Below are 21227 nucleotides of genomic sequence, written 5' to 3' on the forward strand. Positions count from 1 at the left end.
ATATTTTTGATATAAATAACAGTATTGTGAAAACAATAGGGTAAATACATATCAATTAAGTGATTTTTTAATTTATACATTTACTCATGCCAGATTTCTCATTAATCTTAAAACTTAAGTTGCTTAACTAGAGTATAGACTTGAAGGGCTCAATTCTCCCATGTGCTGGGGCAGCTCTGGGGCATTCTGGCTGCAGTGTCCCTAAAATCAGCTTCCTGGAGGACTGCCCCACTGTAGAGAAATCATAAGGTGGCAGAGTGTTGCCACAGTGGTTCCTATATGTCCCAACTCACAGCTGACATTATAGGGGCATAGCTAGGGAAAAGGGGTGTGACTGGGGCTCCTTTACATGCAGCTGATCACAGGCTTTTGAAATGGCCTCTTAGGGGTAGGAAGAGGTGATGTAGGAGCTGCCACAGAGTCTCTACATGACCTGAGGTTCCCACTGAAATATATCAGGTGGCACAAAGGGAGGAAAAACCACTGATAAGCCCCCGGCTTAGCGTTCCTTTGGTATGAAGGAGTCTGCAACATGCATAGAACCAGAAAGAGTGGTCACTTACTTTACGGTTCTTTGAGATACATTGTCTGCATAGATTCCACTTTTGGTGGTGTGCATGAGCCCCATGTGCACATGGTTGGATTCTTTTTTGAATAGCAGTGTCCATTGGGGCCACACGTGCTCCCTGAGAGACCTTGTGACCCCTGTAGTTAAGGGTATAAGGAGTAGGGAGGCCCCAACTGCTTCTCAGTTCCTTTGCCAGTAAAGAATTCCATAGCGCAGGATTCTGAATTCGTGGATATGGAGGACTGGTAGTGGAATCTGCGTGGACAATACATCTCAAAGAACCACAGTTACCTTTTTTCCTTCTGCAAGTGATGGTCTACACAGATTCCACTCTTGAGGCAGGTCTACACCGCAAATAGACACCTGCAGCTGGCCTGTGCCAGCTGACTCAGGCTCATGAGTAAGGCTAAGAATTTAATCACAGATACTTTTAGTAAAAGTCACGGGCAATAATGAAAAATTCACAGAAGCCCCTGATCAGTTCCTGACTTTTACTAAAAATAGCCGTGAAAAAATGGGGAGTTTGGGCAGCTGCGGGTGGGCTGGGAGCTCCAGGGACCCTCTCTGCTGGCGACTCCAAGCTGCAGGGGTTCCCCCTGGTGCCTGTGGAGGTAGAGAGCTCTGAGGGTTCCCCCTGGGGCCCATGGTAGCTGGGAGCAGCAGGGGGTCTGCCTGCCACCTGCAGTGGCCGGAAGCTGCGGGGGGCTCCTGCTGCCTTGGGCAGCGGGGGTACCCTGCAGCTCTCTGCCTCTGCAGGTGGCAGGGGACCCTGCAGCGCCCAACTGGAGCTGGCTGAAGTCTTAGAGGTATTTGGAAGTCACAGATTCCGTGACCTTCATGACTAAATCATAGCCTTACTCATTAGGCTTGGCTGTTTAACTGCAGTATTGACATTTGGGCCCAGGCTGGAGAGCTTGGGCTGTAAAACCCTGCGAGGTGGGAGGGTCCCAGAGTTCAGGCTGTAGCCTGAGCCCAGAAGTCTACACTACAATGAAACAGGCCTTCAGCTTGAGCCCTGGGAGCTCTAGTCAGCTGGCACAGGCCAGCTGTGGCTTTTTATTTGAAGTGTAGACATACCCTTGGTGATTAGCAAGCAGTATCTCATCCTCAGAGGCGGGTAAAAGGAGTCCTACTTAAAGATCGATTGATGGATGGCTCTGCCTAAACTTGCATCTAATCTAGAGGTAAAATTATGGACTGATCCATGGTGCCACCAGATATATCTCAGACATTGGGATACTGTTCAAAGAGGTGGTAAAGGCTGCTTAGGCTCAAGTAGATTGAAACAATGTGTCCAGAAATGTCTGTCTTAGTTAGTACATAGCAAGTTCATATATAGTCTGACACCCATTTAGTCTCTGAGGGTATTGGTTGTCCTCTCACTGGTTCCACAAATGCACCACATAGTTTAGGTGTGGCTCAGATTGATCGAGTATTGGCTATATCAAAGGACAATGTTCTTACTGAAATCCAATGTGTCTGAAGTTTTGCTTTGGCTGATTGAAAGTTCGAGGCTGGAAATTCGGGTGAAGCCTGGGAGTGAGTTTGTTTCTAAGGAGAACCTGGCATAAGGGCCTGAAAAGGCATCACATGCCCATCATTTATGGGCTTTGCTGTGTCACAAGATGAACAAATCTTGAATCCTGGAGACTTTGGCTATTTGGGGCCTATATACAGAGGGATGTAGGCCTTGGAAGAGAGGGGAGGCGGCAAGGAAACCTATCAATGCCCCAAGCAGCTAAATTGGTGATATATATACAATTTTTTTAAACCAATGGGTTAACTAAAATTTATCGAAGTGAATCTAGGTATCTAACAATAACTAATCTTTCTGTAGGTGAAGAGACGCAGGCTCTGTGGGGTTCTGTCTCATAGCCATGGGTGCTAAGAAGAAACTGAGAGGAAGTTGAGGCTGCCCCACCTCTTATACCCGTTGGTTGCAATGGTCACGGTGCTCCCAGGGCTCAGGCACAGCCCCAGTGGACACTTCTATTCAAGAAGAATCTGACCTTGCAGCCATGGGGTGCATGATCACCATTAAGAGTGGTATCTGCGTAAACAAACAGTCAAAGAAGAAGCGGTGACTCCTAAACACATGAGGTGTTTTGAGGACAGGGAAGAGCAGCAAGCAGTGGGAGTGGCTAAGGCACAAGGGGCTCCAGATGGTAAACATTCCCTCAGAGACAACAGCAAGTTGGATGAAATTAGAACAGCCCCCAGACTACTCTAATTTATACTTGGGCTGGGTAGAGAACCAGGGAGCCAAAAGACTCCTTGACAGCCCCCTGCAATAAAGAATCTTCCCATTATTTTCAAATTCCAATTTTTTAGTTTGTTTATTTTTGCAAGATCCCAAATGTGCTTACTTATGGATAAGGACTGAATAACTGATCACAGTCCACTCTTAGAATAATCTCACAGCGTTTAAGTCAGAGCTATGGCAGCAATAGCTACCTCTACCCAAAGACAGACTGATACTACTAACTTAAATAAATGCCCTCTATAGAAGCCTACTTTGGAACACAAATACAGTTTCATAAAGTTGGACAGCAGTGCTTTGCTACTGATCAAGCTGACGAGGTCTGTTGCAAAGTAAAATACCTTTTCTAGTGGAAAATATGGTACAGTTTCCTCATCTCCTTCTTCAATGGGATTCCCTCCAAACACCACATTCACTGTACTAGTATAGATCAGCCTTGGGATATTTCTTTGTTTGCAAACTACAGTAATATACAAAATGCATTATTTTAAGAAAAGGGGAAGAATATGAAAATCCACATAAACTGGCAGCAAACATTTTCTTGTTAAAGGCAACTAGTGCAAACATAAGAAGGGCTGTCTTTCAGTTTTAGCATTATTTTTAAATTAACATAATACCTTTCATTCATATGGAAATTTTTCATTCAAAAGATCTATTAGTTAGTGTCTATGCCACAGGTTGAAAATGGAAAGTGCTATATGAATGCTATTGTTATTACCAAGTGCTTTACAAACTACATACATGCAACAATCCCATCACCACCGAATTGCAGTCACTAGTGGGTGAGGGGTCGTTACTTGTGTGAGTACACTTGGATGGAAATAAAAAGCCCTGCTGCATTTCAGTAACATCACATTAAATATTTTTACTGTGTATGATTGAGTTAGAAAAGAAGAGCAATAGGCACATGCATATGATCATATGGAATTATAAATGATTGCATCATCTTTTCTTATGGACTGTAGCTCTCCCTGCTGAAGTCACGTTAGCCCATGCTTGAGCAGTAGGCAGCTGTGCTCGTAGTGCTGCTACTTCGAGCACATCTGGCCTGTACCCCTGCCACCTCCTTGCGCACATGTACACACCTCCATGAGGTTATCCCCATTTTCATCTTGTGAGAACTTAAGCGTGATAGGAAACAGAGATGTCTTCCCAAATGTCTCAGTGGAGAAAAGTTTCCCACACCGTCATCCCAGGGATTGGAGGAAAAAAGGTGGAGGCAGCCTTCCAAGTGTTATGAAGGAGAACAGAGTGCTCCTCAACCTTCCTTTTCCAAAGTGCAATGGAGGAAAATTCCTCCAAGATAGGAGACAGAAAACAAAACAAAACAAAAAACAAAAACAAAAATCTTTGGTCAAATGGGATTCAAATCCACCATCCCTAATATTACAGCTGACTCTAGTCCCTTGTGCCAGAGTTCTGGTTGGGTTTGAGGTTTCCATACTCCACTTTTGTATGTAGGAAATCTTATGCAGACACAAGCATGGGTACACTAGGTAGTGTGTGGGAAGGAACAGCCAGAAGCATGGTCCAACTGTGTTAGGAATAGCACCACTGCGTGGCTCCCCACAGGTTGTGGTGACAACAGCAGGGAGAGCAGCTGTCATAATAGTGACTGAGAAAATACTTGTGGTTGCAAATACATGGGGTCAAATTCTGCCTTTTGGCAATGTGTACTCTTGAAAAATGACAGGCACATGGGAAATCTCAGCATGTATGTATCCCCCACAATTTTTGCTCCATTATAAACCTGTGGAGACGTAACTCTGCAAATTCTGTGGCTCTAGAGATAGTTTCTGGTTGGGACTAAAGAGGGAAATATTTCAACGGATATGTTCCTTGATTCATTCTTGGCTTTGCTTACCACTTCACTTAAGCTATTTTTGCTCCAGGTAGACATAATCTGCCATGAGAGAAGGGGACTGTGCATGGGCATATAGGCAACACAAAAGTGGGTACAAATTAATTTTGCTTTTGCCTTTGCTGTGAGGGCAAAAGCAAAAATAATTTTGATATGTACAATAGAGTATGAAAAGCCATATCATCAGAAACTGAACTGTTGTCAGTCTCCTGAAATTGTTGCTAAAAGGACAAAATATAATGGAAAAAGCCAGGATTTCATCCCAGATATCCTACTCGCAGTAAGAAATACTTTAAATATATCATAATTACGTAACTTTAGGGTTTAATTCTGCCACCCTTACTCTCTCTGAGTTGTGCCTTACTCTGTGAATAAGGATGGAAGAGTTGGTCTTTGTCAAATCAATCACTAAAAACCTGAAGTGAATGGGAGTCTTTCTACTGACTTCAATGGGCTTTGGATCAGGCCCCAAGAAGGAAAATCTAGATACATACCATCAATGACTACTTTTGTTCCATTGACATTTATGGATTCAATCTGTTCTTTCTTTTGTAGCTAGAAATAGAGAAGTTGTACAGTATCCAATTAAACACTTTAAATTCACCACACAGCTTTGTAATTACCAAAACCAAATGCAGTTATATCTACTTTGCTACTTATTTTATTGTTTTATTTTCTTGAAAACCTCACTTCTATTTTTTTGTGTCAGTTTCATGTAAGTAAAGTTTAAATTAAAAAATGGGGATGGGGTGGGAAACAGATCCCAAGGCCTCAATTATCTGTTCTGCCCAAGGTATGACTGGCATAGAAATGAGAGCTGGAAGGTAGATTTATACACCTGTGTGCTTTCCCCTATTCTGGGGCCTGGCCATGGCTCTGTCCTGTCCTGTCCACTCTGCCCAATAAACTAGAAGCCTCAGGGTTGCTTTAATTAACCTTTAGTACAACATTCTGATTATTTTGGGCTCTGCACTAGGTTAATGATTTGGTGCTTAGTATTTAATAAATGCCCCCTCATTCCCTAATTAGATTATTTAGCCAAAGTTATTTATAAAGGTTAACACTTTAAACTAATTTAATTGAATCACATTCATCAGAAGCTTAAATTACTTGTAGCTATGGGCTCAACATTTGTTTTCCACAAACATTTAAATGAATAAAATTTCACATGTATAAAATGTTTTAATAAATATAAAACAAGTTTGTGAATATTTTTTTCCTATTATTTACCCACCTTTATGTGAACAATACGCTTCTACTTTTAAAGGTTCCAGAGAGAAAAACAATAGGAAAATTGTACTCACTTGGTCCAGACCTGACATTCCATAAGAAGCTGCATGAAAAACACAGTCAACCCCTCCACAAGCCTGGAATACTGCTTTACAATCCCTCACATCACCCTGTGATAAATCAGAAAATGATAGATTTGGCCAGAAAGGTATCATTTATAATTTTTTATATAAATAATAATTGTTAAGAAATATCTAAAAGTAATTCTGCTGCCATTCACACAATTGCTTTGCTAACTAATATGCAATAGGCTTTTACAAAACTGTGCAGAAAAGTCCCTGATAGAGTATTTCATTAGGGACAATAAACATCTGTATACAATGGTTTGGTTGAATGGTACTATGTTTTTCACACCTGGTCCTGTAGCCCTTATAATGGCAAAACTAGCTTGACTTGAATTGGAGTAACATGTGTCTAAGGGTATGTCTACACTACGAAATTAGGTTGAATTTATAGAAGTTGGTTTTTTAGAAATTGTTTTTAGATAGTCGATTTATGTGTGTCCCCACACAAAATGATCTAAGTGCATTAACTCGGCAGAGTGCTTCCACAGTACCGAGGTGAGCGTCGACTTCCAGAGTGTTGCACTGTGGGTAGCTATCCCACAGTCTCCGCTGCCCATTGGAATTCTGGGTTGAGATCCCAATGCCTGATGGGGCAAAAAGCATTGTCGCAGATGGTTCTGGGTACATGTCATCAGGCCCTCCTTCCCTCCCTCCCTCTGTGAAAGCAATAGCAGACAATCGTTCCGTGCCTTTTTTCTGTGCAGACGCCATACCATGGCAAGCATGGAGCCCACTCAGCTAACTTTGGCAATTAGGAGCACATTAAACACCACACGCATTATCCAGCGGTATATGCAGCACCAGAACCTGGCAGAGCGATACCAGGCGAGTAGGCGACGTCAGCGCGGTGACGTGATGAGGACATGGACTTCTCTCAAAGCATGGGCCCTGCCAATGTGGGCATCATGGTGCTAATGGGGCAGGTTCATGCGGTGGAACGTCGATTCTGGGCCCGGGAAACAAGCACAGACTGGTGGGACGACATAGTGTTGCGGGTCTGGGACGATTCCCAGTGGCTGCGAAACTTTCGCATGCGTAAGGGCACTTTCATGGAACTTTATGACTTGCTTTCCCCTGAAACGCATGAATACCAAGATGAGAGCAGCCCTCACAGTTGAGAAGCAAGTGGCAATAGCCCTGTGGAAGACTGCAATACCAGACAGCTACCAGTCAGTCAGGAATCAGTTTGGATTGGGCATATCTACTGTGGGGGCTGCTGTGATGCAAGTAGCCAAAGTAATCAAAGATCTGCTGATATCAGGGGTAGTGACCCTGGGAAATGTGCAGGTCATAGTGGATGGCTTTGCTGCAATGGGATTCCCTAACTATGGTGGGACCACAGACAGAACCCATATCCCTATCTTGGCACCGGAGCACCAAGCCGGCGAGTACATAAACTGCAAGGGGTACTTTTCAATAGTGCTGCAAGCACTGGTGGATCACAAGGGACATTTCACCAACGTCAACGTGGGATGGCTGGGAAAGGTACATAACGTTTGCGTTTTCAGGAACTCTGGTCTGTTTCAAAAGCTATAGGAAGGTACTTTCTTCCCAGACCAGAAAATAACCATTGGGGATGTTGAAATGCCTATAGTTATCCTTGGGGACCCAGCCTACCCCTTAAGGCCATGGCTCATGAAGCCGTACACAGGCAGCCTGGACAGTAGTAAGGAGCTGTTCAACTACAGGCTGAGCAAGTGCAGAATAGTGGTAGAATGTGCATTTGGACGTTTAAAAGCGCGCTGGCGCAGTTTACTGACTTGGTTAGACCTCAGCGAAACCAATATTCCCACTGTTATTACTGCTTGCTGTGCGCTCCACAATATCTGTGAGAGTAAGGGGGAGATGTTTAGGCAAATCGTCTGGCTGCTGGTTTCACACAGCCAGACACCAGGGCAGTTAGAAGAGCACAGGAGAGTGAGATGCGCATCAGAGAAGCTTTGAAAACCAGTTTAATGACTAGACAGGCTACGGTGTGAAAGTTCTGTTTCTCCTTGATGAAACCCCCCACCCCTTGGTTCACTCTACTTCCCTGTAAGCTAACCACCTACCCCACCACCCTTCGATCACCACTTGCAGAGGCAATAAAGTCATTGTTGCTTCACATTCATGCATTCTTTATTCATTCATCACTCAAATAGGGGGATGACTACCAAGGTAGCCCAGAAGGGGTGGTTGAGAGAAGGACAAGGCCTTTAAAAGTTTACAACTTTAAAACTTATTGAATGCCAGCCTTCTGTTTTTTGGGCAATCCTCTGTGGTGGAGTGGCTGGGTGGCCGGAGGGGCCCCCCCACATTCTTGGGCATCTGGGTGAGGAGGCTATGGAACCTGGGGAGGAGGGTGGTTGGTTACACAGGGGCTGTAGCGGCAGTCTGTGCTCCAGCTGGCTTTGCTGCAGCTCAACCATACACTGGAGCATATTGGTTTGATCCTCCAGCAGCCTCAGCATTGAATCCTGCCTCCTCTCATCACGCTGCCACCACATTTGAGCTTCAGCCCTGTCTTCAGCCCGCCACTTACTCTCTTCAGCCCACCACCTCTCCTGCCAGTCATTTTGTGCTTTCCTGCAATCTGACATTGTCTGCCTCCACGCATTCATTTGTACTCTGTCAGTGTGGACGGACAGCATGAGCTCAGAGAACATTTCATCACGAGTGCATTTTTTTCTCTTTCTAATCTTCACTAGCCTCTGGGAAGGAGAAGATCCTGTGATCACTGAAACACATGCAGCTGGTGGAGAAAAAAAAAGGGACAGTGGTATTTAAAAAAAAAATAAAAAAAAAAAAGACACCTTTTATAGAAGAATGGGTACACTCTTTCACGGTAAACCTTGCTGTTAACATTACATACATAGCACATGTGCTTTCATTACAAGGTTGCATTTTGCCTCCCCACACCACATGACTAACCCACCCTCACCCCTTCCCCCTCCCCAGGGCTAACAGCGGGGAACTTTTATGTTCAGCCACAGGCAAACAGCCCAGCAGGAACGGGCACCTCTGAGTGTCCCCTGAAGAAAAGCACCCTATTTCAACCAGGTGATCATGAATGATATCACTCTCCTGAGGATAACAGGGAGATAAAGAACGGATGTTGTTTGAACGCCAGCAAACATACACTGCAGTGCTTTGTTGTACAATGATTCCTGAGTAAGTGCTACTGGCCTGGAGTGGTAAAGTGTCCTACCATGGAGGACGCAATAAGGCTGCCCTCCCCAGAAACCTTTTGCAAAGGCTCTGGGAGTACATCCAGGAGAGCCACGAATGCCAGGGCAAAGTAATCATTACACCTGCTTGCTTTTAAACCATGTATAGTATTTTAAAAAGGAACACTCACCGGAGGTCCCTTCTCTGCCTTCTGGGTCCAGGAGGCAGCCTTGGGTGGGTTCGGGGATACTGGCTCCAGGTCCAGGGTGAGAAACAGTTCCTGGCTGTCGGGAAAACCAGTTTCTCTGCTTGCTTGAGCTATCTTCCTCAACCCCAAAACCTGCTTCCGTGTTGCCTCCATCTCCACTGAAGCAGTCAAACAACACGGCTGGGGTAGTGGTGGCTGAACCCCCTAAAATGGCATGCAGCTCATCATAGAAGTGCCATGTTTGGGGCTCTGACCCGGAGCAGCCGTTTGCCTCTCTGGTAGGCTTGCCTCAGCGCCTTAAGTTTCATGCGGCATTGCTTCGGGTCCCTGTTATGGCCTCTGTCCTTCATGCCCTGGGAGATTTTGACAAATGTTTTGGCATTTCAAAAACTGGAACGGAGTTCTGATAGCATGGATTCCTCTCCCCATACAGCGATCAGATCCCGTACCTCCCGTTCAGTCCATGCTGGAGCTCTTTTGCGATTCTGGGACTCCATCATGCTCACCTCTGCTGATGAGCTCTGCATGGTCACCTGCAGCTTGCCACGCTGGCCAAAGAGGAAATTGAAATTCAAAAGTTCATGGGCCTTTTCCTGTCTACCTGGCCAGTGCATCTGAGTTGAGAGTGCTGTCCAGAGCGGTCACAATGGAGCACTGTGGGATAGCTCCCGGAGGCCAATACAGTCTAATTGTGTCTACTGTACCCCAAATTCGACCTGGCAAGGCCGATTTAAGTGCTAATCCACTTGTCAGAGGTGGAGTAAGGAAATCGATTTTAAGATCCCTTTAAGTAAAAAAAAAAAAAAAAAAAAAAAAAAAGAGGGCTTCATCATGTGGGTGGGTGCAGCTTTACATCGATTTAATGCTGCTAAATTCGACCTAAATTCCTAGTGTAGACTAGGGCTAAGAGGTGCAGGATCAGGGACCAATTCTAATAAGTCTGAGAGGGAGGGTTCAGTGATTTGCAATGTTGCCACCCTGAGATAAGAGTATTAAATTTTACCATATTCATAATGGATCAGACATCAAATCTCAGCTTTGCAGTTTATTAAAAACATACAAAATCTGGTCTCCAACAGGTTATTTTAAACATGTTTCTGTTAGACGTTTGCTATTTAATTGACATCAATGCTAGTTCCTTGCAAAGTTTTAGGGTAGATTATATCCCTCTAGATGGATAACAAAAAATATGAAAGTTCTATGGCTGGGTGGTGAGATGTGACTCAGATTACTATCAGAGCAAATAAAGTAATATATCTTGCACCTCAAGTTGTCAACACATTTCACAATACTCCATGAGTCAGATAAATAATATTGGATCTGACCAGTTTGCAGTTTAAAGTGTAGGCACACAGAGTGGTGAAGTGAATTGCGCAAGATCACACGGCAGTTCCAATGCCAGGAATAGACCATCCAGGCATTCCAACTTCTAACCTGCTACTCTAACCACTAGATAAGAGTGTCACCCTTCCATGATTAGTTCATAGATTATATATATTAAGATATAGCTATATCTTATATACACACACACACACACACACACACACACCCTGGCAATTTTTTGTTTTAATTAAAATGTGGGAAAAAAATTTAGTGGATTCTGACAGCCTGATCCTCAGATGGTGTAAACTGGCCGTGTTCCATTAATTTTGATGGAACTACACTGATTTACACCAGCTGAAAATCTTGCACATATTTTCTAATGAGGTCTTTGACATGACTTATGACAGTTCTGTGTTCCATGAAAACTGCTGAGATGACAACTTGCTGTTGTACACAAGAGTAGAACAATTCATTTAAATTTGATTGTTGTTAAAATGTAATTTTACCATACCTGGAAATATATGGCTCCATTAGGAACTTCCCATTTAGGCTTTTGTATATCAAAAAGAACAACAGTGATTCCTAATTTGGTGAGAGCACACCCCAGGTTGTATCCAAAGTAGCCTCCACCTCCGGTCACCAATGCCTTTGTGCTTTTAAGATGAGGTCCAGCTTGTTCATTCAGTCTGCAGTCTGATGATTGGTTCCAGTGGGGCAGTACCCCATCAGCACTGGTTTGTATCATGTCTACAGATTGAGAGACCATTTTGAAAATTCCTTCAGAGAGATCTGGCATGCAGATAATTCCACTAAGTTTCATGTTACAAAACTCCATTCATGACTGCAAAGATTTTCTTTATCTAACCTGTTTAGAAGGCATAAAGATAAATCATAATACTAGTTGCAGAATTTCCCAGTATAAAGAACAACCAATATAAATGCTCATTGATATGTTCAGTGTTAGTCATTTTCTTTTTCATCACAAATTTCATGTGAAATGAAAAGAAATGCTGGCATTCTGCAAATGTTGCCCAACAGCTTATCAGTTATAAAATATTTTAAAAATTAGTTTATTGGAACTTTTGTACCCTGAAAAGGTTCACAATATTTGCATATATTGATGTCCTATATAAATATTAGTATAGCATACAAGAAAAAAAATGGATGAGTTTATATGTGATCAAGAGAAAAAGACTATAACAGAATGTCCCAAACTGCTTGTATATATCACTTTATTCCATTATGTGGAAAATTTACTGTTAATAATAATAATAATAATTAAAAGTTGTTATAATCTAATGACTGCCTGTGCAAATGAGTTTAGGGAATCTCTGTCCAGTTTCTGTTAGCATCTGTTCTCATTATAAAATTCACCACTGCACTTGACACCTTTGCAGCCTCAGCAGAATGACAACTTGGGGTGTTTAGATGTTGCTTGTAATTATTAGAATTGGGAGCACTGGCTGTTGGGAGTCTGAAAGGACCGGAAACAGGAAGGACAGGGGAGGAGTTGAGAGGCTGGGAGAAAGCTACAGAGGGTGCAGAGCAGCTTGGTAAAGAGGTTTCCACTTTGAAAATAAAGTCCTGTTGAAGATTGTTAGTACCTTGCCTGGTTGATACAACACAACTGAATGGGCAAGGAGATTACACAAATTCCGTTACTTCTAGGGTGGTCTCTCCAGGTTATGGTGCAGGCACAGGAGGTTTGCATTGTTGCTTGTGCTGTGCCTGTTCTGAGGCGACACTAACAGAGGCCTTGTCTACACTTGCAAGTTAGAGCACATTAAGTCAGCCTCGGGCACCTTATTTATCTCCAGTTACCCACCCAGCTTCTTTGACAAGCACTTTCATTATGCTTCTTCCCTACCACACACACACACACACACTCACTCAGTGTAAAAATTAAGAATAAAGTCATGCCAACAGGGTGGATTTGATTTAAATCATGATTTAAATCATTAGTCAGGAAGACTCGATTTAATCATGAATTTGTACATAAAAGTGCATTCTTGTTGGTAGTTATAACCTTAATACATATTTTTCACAACTTAGATGTAGGTTTCATTTTTAGAAGGTACACACTATACATTTTTAAACAGTGATTTATTCCGAAAACTTTTCAGATTAGTTTACAGCTTTATCAGAAATTGAATGATTGTTTGGTTATTTCATTTACCAAAGGTAATTGAAGCAGATATTTATGAAGTCATTCGGAGGTGAACTATCTCCTGTTCAACAAGTTAATCATTAATATTTGGTGGATTTTCTTGCCATGCTGTATTAGGAGGAGACCACCACCAGACAGACATTTAAATTGTTTTATTTTACTAAAACGATGTTAAGTATTCTGGATTTTTTTCTTCAACAGCAAACATATAATATTTTAAGAAGACAAGCATATGTCCCTCGCTTCTCACATTTATCTCCAGACTTCTTCTCCTTGTCCAGATCTATTCTGCCCCTAACAATCTTCTATTCTTTGAACTTTCTGAAACTTTGTACTTTTAGAGAGGTGTCAGGGATTGACTCAGTGTACACAAATTTGCAGAGGGACAATAGAGTTGAGGTCTGTTATTTCTCACCTCTATATATTATTTATTTAAAAACATTTTTGCTGTTAACAAGCATGTTACCTCTGGAGACACAAATCCACAGTCTGAGAACTGCAAAACTAAGCATCTCTGATGGTATCTTCTAGACTGAGCTCTGAGTCCCATTGGGTAGATAGAAAGATTAACCTAAATAATCTATACAGAAGCCTATTGAACCCCATATGATTGGGTCCCTAATCCATGAACTATTGGAACTCATTTACAAAATGTTTCTTAAACATTACAAGAATATATTTTCTCATACTATAGAATTAGAATTTATAATCCCTATTCCATGATGAGATACCTTTGAGCTATAATGTATCTTAATTAAAACTATCTTTAGCTAGGTTTTTTCCTCAAAAAATATTTTATAAAAAAAATTCCAATTTAAACAAAAAAATTATCGATTTTTATCCACCCTGTATGCCAATATGTTGAAACAGAGTCTATTCTCACATCAATAAACAGATAAATCTCATTAGAAATAAGGAGTTAAGATGTATTAGATGTTTAAGGGCTTGGAAATGTGCCATGCTAGATAGCTGTAGGTGCTAAGTATTAACTCTTTTTATTATTGGAGTTGCTTGTATTCATCCTTCAGTCTGAGGGCTTGTCTACTTAAAAGGCTGCAGCCATGCAGCTGCATCAAATGTAGCTGCATCAATGTAGCTGCACTGCTGTAGTGCTTTAGTGAAGATACTACCTACTCTGATGGGAGAGCTTCTCCTGGGGGGTGTAAGTAATTCACTTAAGAAGCCCTCCCCTTGATATAATGCTATTACATTGGGTGTTAGGTCAGTATAATTCTGTCGCTCGGGGTCCGGATTTTCTACACCTCTGAGCAATGTAGTTATATTGACAGAAGTTGCTAGGGTAGACCAAGCCTGAGAGTGAACCCTAATGTGTCTAACAAACTTACTGAGACACTTGTAAATGTGTAATTGAAATTATTAAAGCCAATACAATATGGTGCAATGCATTCTCATTTAATGTGCTAGAGTTTATAAAGTGGAAAATTCCTTGCCCTTGCACAATAACAATGTGTATTTTCCTAAGAATGAAAGGCGAAGGGAACATGGTGGTGAGGACATGGACAGACAAGTAGCCTAATAACATATCTTGAGTTCTTGTTTCAGGGAATATACAGTGAAAGTTTTTAAAAGTTATCTAGTTTTCAAGGACAAAATTGGAAACATGAGCATGGTATTCTCTATATTTTAGTATGCAAATACTGTAGTAATATCAATTACAAAAAATAAACATTTTAAGGAAGGCTGCATTATTAAGATTTCTTGTCCCTTGAGGTAAATATTGACTTCTGCATTACATGCATCAATACCTACTTCATTAGTTTTGATTATTCACCTCACCAGAAGTCACAGGCAAGGTTCTCCTCTCATTCACCCAAATATAAATCCAGACTAACTCCATCGAAGTCAGCTAAATTACATCAGTGTAAAAATAGTGAGAGAGGAGAACTGTGTTCTACATCACTTTATGATTCTCGGAGATATGAATAAAGGCTGTGCCGAGTGTCACCTTGGAGGGGTTTGGTGGGAATGTTGCAGAATCTGCTCTGGCTCGCTGATATTCAGGGTTGGTCTTGCCCTGTTATTGCTGCAGCCATGCCACCTCCCAATCACGATGTAGAAAATGGGTATGCTGTCTCTGGGTAGGTCTACATTGCAAGCAGAGGTGTGGTATGGAGCTTGCATAAGCATACCAGTGCTAGATTTAATCTAGCTAGTTCACTAAAAATAGCAGTGAAAAGGCAGTGGCTCTGGCTTCAGCGTGGGCTAGGAACAAGAGTACATACTTTCTGTGAACTGGAGTCACGCCTCCAATTGCAGTATAGTCAGCGCTTATAGAATGGCGCAAAGAGACCAGAATGCATTTGAGAATCTGGTCTGTAGTAGGTTAAGTTACAAACTACTGCTATCTTTGACTCATTTACTTGTCATGCCTTTGGTTGGCAAGATCTTTTTTTAAATTTAAAATCCAGGAAATCATGTGGCAGATTTTTCACTCTGTTACACCAACTGAACACCAGTGTCACGTCACTGGAATCCATGGAGTTACAACAGTGTAACATTGGTGTAACAGAGTGCAAATTCTAAGCTCTGGATGGTGATTTTACACCCAGGATATCATGAGAAAGTGTGCTGATATTATAGAGACAAAACTGAAAACCACCCAAACTCCTAAAGTAAAATTAGGAAAAAGAAAATAGTCCCCTTGCCCCCCAAAGGGGAACTATCATGATTTGTACATTGTGAAAATAAGCTACCTTATAACCAGTGATGAGCTGCCAGACGCTCAAGAACCGGTTCCTTCACTTGCTCTGGGTCTTCGGCGGCATGTTGTTCAGTCCCTCTGGGTCTTCAGCGGCACTGAAGGACCCGCCGCCGAAATGCTGCTGAAGACCCGGAGCGAGCGAAGGACCCGCCGCCGAAGTCTCGGAGGGTCAGTAAAAATTCACATGGGAGCCTCCCCAGCCGAGAGCTCAGGCGGGACGGACAGGACGGTCCCGTGGGCCACATCCTGTCCGTCCTGCTTGAGCTTCCCCACCCCTTTAACAACTGGTTCTAAACCGGCTTCAAAATTTAACAACCGGTTCACGCGAACCAGTGCAAACCGGCTCCAGCTCACCACCGCTTATAACTTTAAACAGGGTAAAACTCTTCTTTTCCCTTTGCCTACCACAAGGACAGACCGAAAGCTGGGTTGTTATATCATGCCAGGTGATCTGTTAGGCCAGGTCTACACTACGCTATTATAGGTATAACTACCTCTCTCAGGGGTGTGAAAAATCCATATCCCTGAGTACTATAGTTACGCCTACCAGGCTCCACCTGTAGACAGCGCTATGGGAAAACTTCTCCCGCTGACATAGCTACCGCCTCTCAGGGAGGTGGATTAACTGCACTGATGGGAGAAGCTTTCCTGTCGGCATAGGAGTGTCTTCACTTAAGCACTACAGCATTACAGCTGCATTGGTGCAGCATTTTAAGTGTAGACCTGCCCTTAGTTTCAAACCTACCACATATTCCAAACAATCTCATTTCAGGGCAGCAAGTTGGTTCTTTATAACTTCAGTGAAATCTTGTTATGGGTTGAATTAAAACCTCTTTAAACTGATGTGTGAATAACTCTCCCATTTAAGAGAGGAAGAGCTCTGTGTAGCTCGAAAGCTCGTCTCTCTCATCAACAGAAGTTGAGCCAATAAAAGATATTACCTCATCTTCTTTGTCTCTCCCATTTAAGTCAACTGAAAGAGACAGATAAGGGGCCACCCCTAAAACAAAGCCTAATAGAGTCGGCTGGGAAACTAGCCCTATCTGGGTGCGGGGTTTGACTGGGTATGGTGATCAGGTGTAGGGGGAGAGACCATCCAGAAGAGCCTGAGAACAGACAAGAAAAATTCCTAACTGTCAGGGTAATTAAGCTCTGGAATAAATTGCCTAGGAAGATTGTGGAATCTCATCACTGGAGGTATTTAAGAACAGGTAGACATACACCTGTCAGGCATAGTCTAGTTATTACTTAGTCCTATTGGGAGCCTCCCAGTCTGCCCTGGTCAAAGCTACAGCTTCTTCCAGAACCCATACTTTATTTCCTGTTAGACATGTCTATTGGTTGTTTCCAGGCAGGGCCATACTGAGTTCCCAAGCACCCTGGCCAGCACTTCCCACTGTTGAGAGATGATTCATGAGTCATTGGAGCTTACATGGTCTCTCAGGACCCCTTATTGATCTGGGTCCGTTTCAACCAGTTTCTTAACAATTCTATTCATTCTACCCAGACAGAGAGGTGACACACAAGCCTATTTCTCTTAGGGCTTGTCTACACTTGAAACTTTTCCCTTTGGCATAGTAATTCACCTTCTGAAGAAACAGTAGCTAAGTCAGACCTAGTGCTGTCTACACAGGGACTTAGGCTGGCTTAACTATTTTGCTCAGGTGGGTTTCACACCATTAAGTGACATAACTGGGTTGATCTAATTCTCTACTGTAGACCATCCCTAAGTCTGGCCTGAAAGCAAACTTAATCCTCCCTTCCAAATATGGGGGAAACAGACACAATACTAGGTGGAGGAAGAGTAGAATCACTAGGCTGAATAAACCTGGGGAGGAACCTTATACAATAGTAAAAACAAAGAGGTGCACAGGATACAGCTGTTTTGTCACAGGACAAAAAGTTATCCATAAGGACCAAGTAAGGTGATATCAGCGGAGGAGGGATTTCAGCATGGCTGCCCTCCAAATCTGAGCATGTGACTGTGGATACTGATGCTGGGAAAGTTGTGACAGTAACCAGTCCCTCACTTGACCAGAATGGACAGGAACTGTCACAGCCAACAAGTTCCACAGAAACAATAGACATGCCTCAGGAGAACACTGAAAGGAAAGCCAGGGAGAGAAAAGCCCCAAAGAATAATTTTTTTTATGTTGATAGTGTGAAACTACCCTGAGAGAAAGACACTGTACATACGTAAATAGTTAAGTTTGTATCAGCTGTAATTAGTTAAATTATTTATTTTCTTTCTATTTGGGATGGGTTATCATGTTTCACCACTTTAGGCCTCATTGGGATGATCGACAAAGCTGAGGTTTGAGGTGGTGTTACAAGTTAAAACCTCTTTAAGCTGATGAGTGAATGAGTCCTCCTTAAGTCAGTTGTAAGTGGCCACATGTCAAACAAAGCTTAATAGAGTGAGCCCAGAAGCTAGCACCAGGTGGGTGGGAATTCAACTGGGTATTGTGAGCAGGTTGTGTGTGAGATTGGTTACCCCTGGGGTGCCACCTGGAATTGGGGTACCACTGAGCTCCCCTGAGTCACCAGCTTGGGTTCCCTTTATACTGCACTGCTGTGACCAGCCTGCCAAGCCCTCTCTCAGGCTTCAGCACACATGCAGGTAGAGACACACCCAGCTGCAGTACATACAGATGGTGTGATCAGCTCTGCATGGGGAGGCTACAGCTAAGGAACTGCCCAGTTGCTCAATTTCTACTCCCAGTTGGAACATCCTCAGAGCCCCAAACTCTGACTAGCTGCTTGGATCAAAAGGGGCAACAGTTCCTCAAGGAACTTCCTTTCACAAGCAGGATATTACATAAAATCTCTTTTTAAAACCACTTTTGGCATCAGTGCCTTCATCACCATCAGACAGTGTTAGAAAATGCTCACTGCATTTTAAGTGCTATATGGAGATCCCAGTCAGAAATTTGTTTTCATTATCGATTACATCCCTCTTTCTGTTTTTCTCAATTTGTAGAGGCTATTTTGAGAGATTCACTCAAGACTTGTATATGATCAATGTAAATATGCTCAGGATTATGTCTAACTAGGTCCAAATATAGTGGGTTCATCTTTAGCTTCCCCACTGCAATCCTGATCACAAAAGATGCAGAAAAGCTATAAAGTACCTTACTACTTACAGTTAGCAGTTGTCCCAGTTCTTCCTTGTAAATGTGAGGGTGAAAACTCTCTTCTGAGGATGTTTATTAGCACCAAGATAGCAGGAATCCTTAGAACAGCATGTTGATGTTCCCAAGTGTGCTCAGGTTCTTTATATTGCCCCATAATTTCAGAAGAGAGAAATGCTTTAACCTGTAGTTGGAATCTGGCTGCAGGCCAGGGCAGGGCTCATTTCACTTCCCTCCCCTCTCCAGAAGCAGCCTGTCAGCCTCTTTTAAACAGGGACAGGTCTCACTGAATCAAGGTCTTAAATGTTATATTCATGCTGCCTGTGGATCTCAACAGTGTATAAGTTATTATTTATATTGCAACTCTACATATAAATGGTACAAGCAAAGCTATGTCTCATATGGGTGTATTTTGAATGCAGCAGAATTATGAACAATAAAATATAGGGAATTTTAAATTCCCCTTTGAAAAACACATAAAGTCTCATTTAAAAAAAGTGAGAAAAAGTATTTTAAAATGAACCCTTCACAGAATATATCTTCCTCTCAACTGAATGAGACTTTTTTGGTTTCATCTAATCTAACACACACAGACTAGCTGTTCCCCAAGGTACTTAGATTTGCAGCACTGTTTTGCATGTAGTTAATACACAGTGAGGAATGAATGAAAAATTCCTGGAGCTGGCAGTAGCTAGTTAAAAAAAAGTCTTCAGATCTTTATAGATCAGAATTTGTTGCTGTAAATGCCTTAACACTTTCATCTCGACTTACACAGTCTCAAACCCTAATACTGCAAACATTTACAAAGGTGCTTAAATTTAAGCACACAGGTTGTCTTATTGATTAAATTAATGCATGTGCTTAAGTATTTGCAGGATTGGGGCCTTTGTGCACATAGAATCAATGAAGTGCAGCAGCAGACTGGTGCATGGCACACAGGGAAAAGGCGATATTCTTAAACTAAGACCACATGCTTTTACATTAGGACTTGATTAAGTGATTGTATGAGAGCTTTTTTCAGAGGATTTTAAAGAGCTTTTTCAGGTATTAATTGATTAAGTATCAAAGCATCAGTTGATGCCCATTTTCCAAAAATGGAAACTGAGATAGAGAAATTAAAGCCAAATTTCGGCTTAAGTGACCTGCCCAAGATCATGGAGTCTGTGGTAAAGCAGGGTATCTAACCCAGGAGTCCTGTATCCAAGAACATTTGGTCTTTTCAATTTAAGTCCAATAATAGCCAACAGTGGACAAGGAGATCTTAAAATGACACCCAGTTAGGTACATCTTAGCACAAAACTAGGCTTGTATGTTGATTAAAAAGAAATGAAAACCCATTTATGGAGTTTGTAAACTCAGGTATATTTATAAAGTGAGAGATGGGTCATTCCATGTAGCAGGTAATGAATTTTTTTCAGCTTACAAAATTTGCTCCGAATTTTTTTAAATATTCACCCCAGTGAGAAAGTTTCCAGAGAAGTTTGTGGAGTTCATGCAGCTGGGGTGCCTCAAGTGAGAGGATGACTGCATGCTCTGATTTATTGTTCTTTCCTGTGAGGATGGTGTGCAGATAAACTAGGTAAAAGTCATTTGGATGATACAGATGTAGCATCTGCCAGGTAAGGTGGCTTAGCTATTACAGATCTGGGACAGGGGCTGGGGAGTGTGTATCTATACAATGGTGGTGTTTTTTTATGAGAGTGGGACAGGGTTAATTCACCACCCACATCAGCCTGAACTGGCTGTAGGTGCCTGGCAATTCAGGCCTGTGAATAAGCCTCCTCACTTCTGGGAGTGAGTTAGCCTGCAATAAGGCTGAAGTGTCTCAGTGTATATGCTGGAATTAACTTCAGAATATAATCATTAGCTCCGTAAGGATGACCTATTTTTCTTGGTTTTTCTGTTCAAGCAGTTGTGTGTAGGCATTATTTTCCACATTTTTCTGTTCCTCACAAAGTATCTTCACCTAGCTCAGTTCCTTTTTGCCTATGGTCAGGGTTTGCAAAAATACATACCCAAAGCTCCTAAACAAATTGGACCTGATTTCCAAAACTGCCGAGCATCTTCAGCTCCCTGTGATGTTAATGGCAACTGAAAGAGCCACGCGCTTTGGCAATTAGGCCACATTTAGTGTCCAAAGCATTTTCGGGATTCCCACACCATGTCTCAGGCTCAGTGAGAGAGCAGGGGCTGTGGACACAATACTCCTTCAGCAGGTGAGTGAAAAGAGCATTGAGAGGGTAGGGCAAAGAGGGATAAAGGAGGAAGTGGGCTGAATCTTACCTCTAGGAGTACCCCTTCCATCGCTGTAGTAAGCGTCTACGCTGAAACGCTACAGCGGGGCAGCTAGCTGTTGTAGCATTTTAAGTGTAGACATAGCTTCCAATAGCAATCCAATAGCTAGAGACAGCATTTTTTCTCTTTTTGATTGAAGAAAGGTTTAAAAAGGTATTCTTCGTTCATATTTACTTTATTATGAAAGCCA

General features: G+C 42.4%; 1 protein-coding gene across 1 annotated transcript in view; it reads right to left on the minus strand.

Moving 5' to 3' along the window:
• LOC144271404 (putative short-chain dehydrogenase/reductase family 42E member 2) overlaps positions 1-21227 on the minus strand; it is a 51437-nt gene that overhangs the window by 21517 nt on the left and 8693 nt on the right. The window contains exons 3-7 of the mRNA XM_077828745.1: positions 18755-18943; positions 11234-11469; positions 5994-6089; positions 5184-5244; positions 3170-3288 (exon numbers count right to left, since the gene is read on the minus strand). Of these exons, the coding sequence (XP_077684871.1) occupies positions 3170-3288; positions 5184-5244; positions 5994-6089; positions 11234-11469; positions 18755-18943 (701 nt within the window). The remainder of the gene's footprint in view (positions 1-3169; positions 3289-5183; positions 5245-5993; positions 6090-11233; positions 11470-18754; positions 18944-21227) is intronic.

Source organism: Eretmochelys imbricata, chromosome 10 (assembly GCF_965152235.1).
Source record: "Eretmochelys imbricata isolate rEreImb1 chromosome 10, rEreImb1.hap1, whole genome shotgun sequence".
Taxonomy (NCBI): Eukaryota; Metazoa; Chordata; order Testudines; family Cheloniidae; genus Eretmochelys; species Eretmochelys imbricata.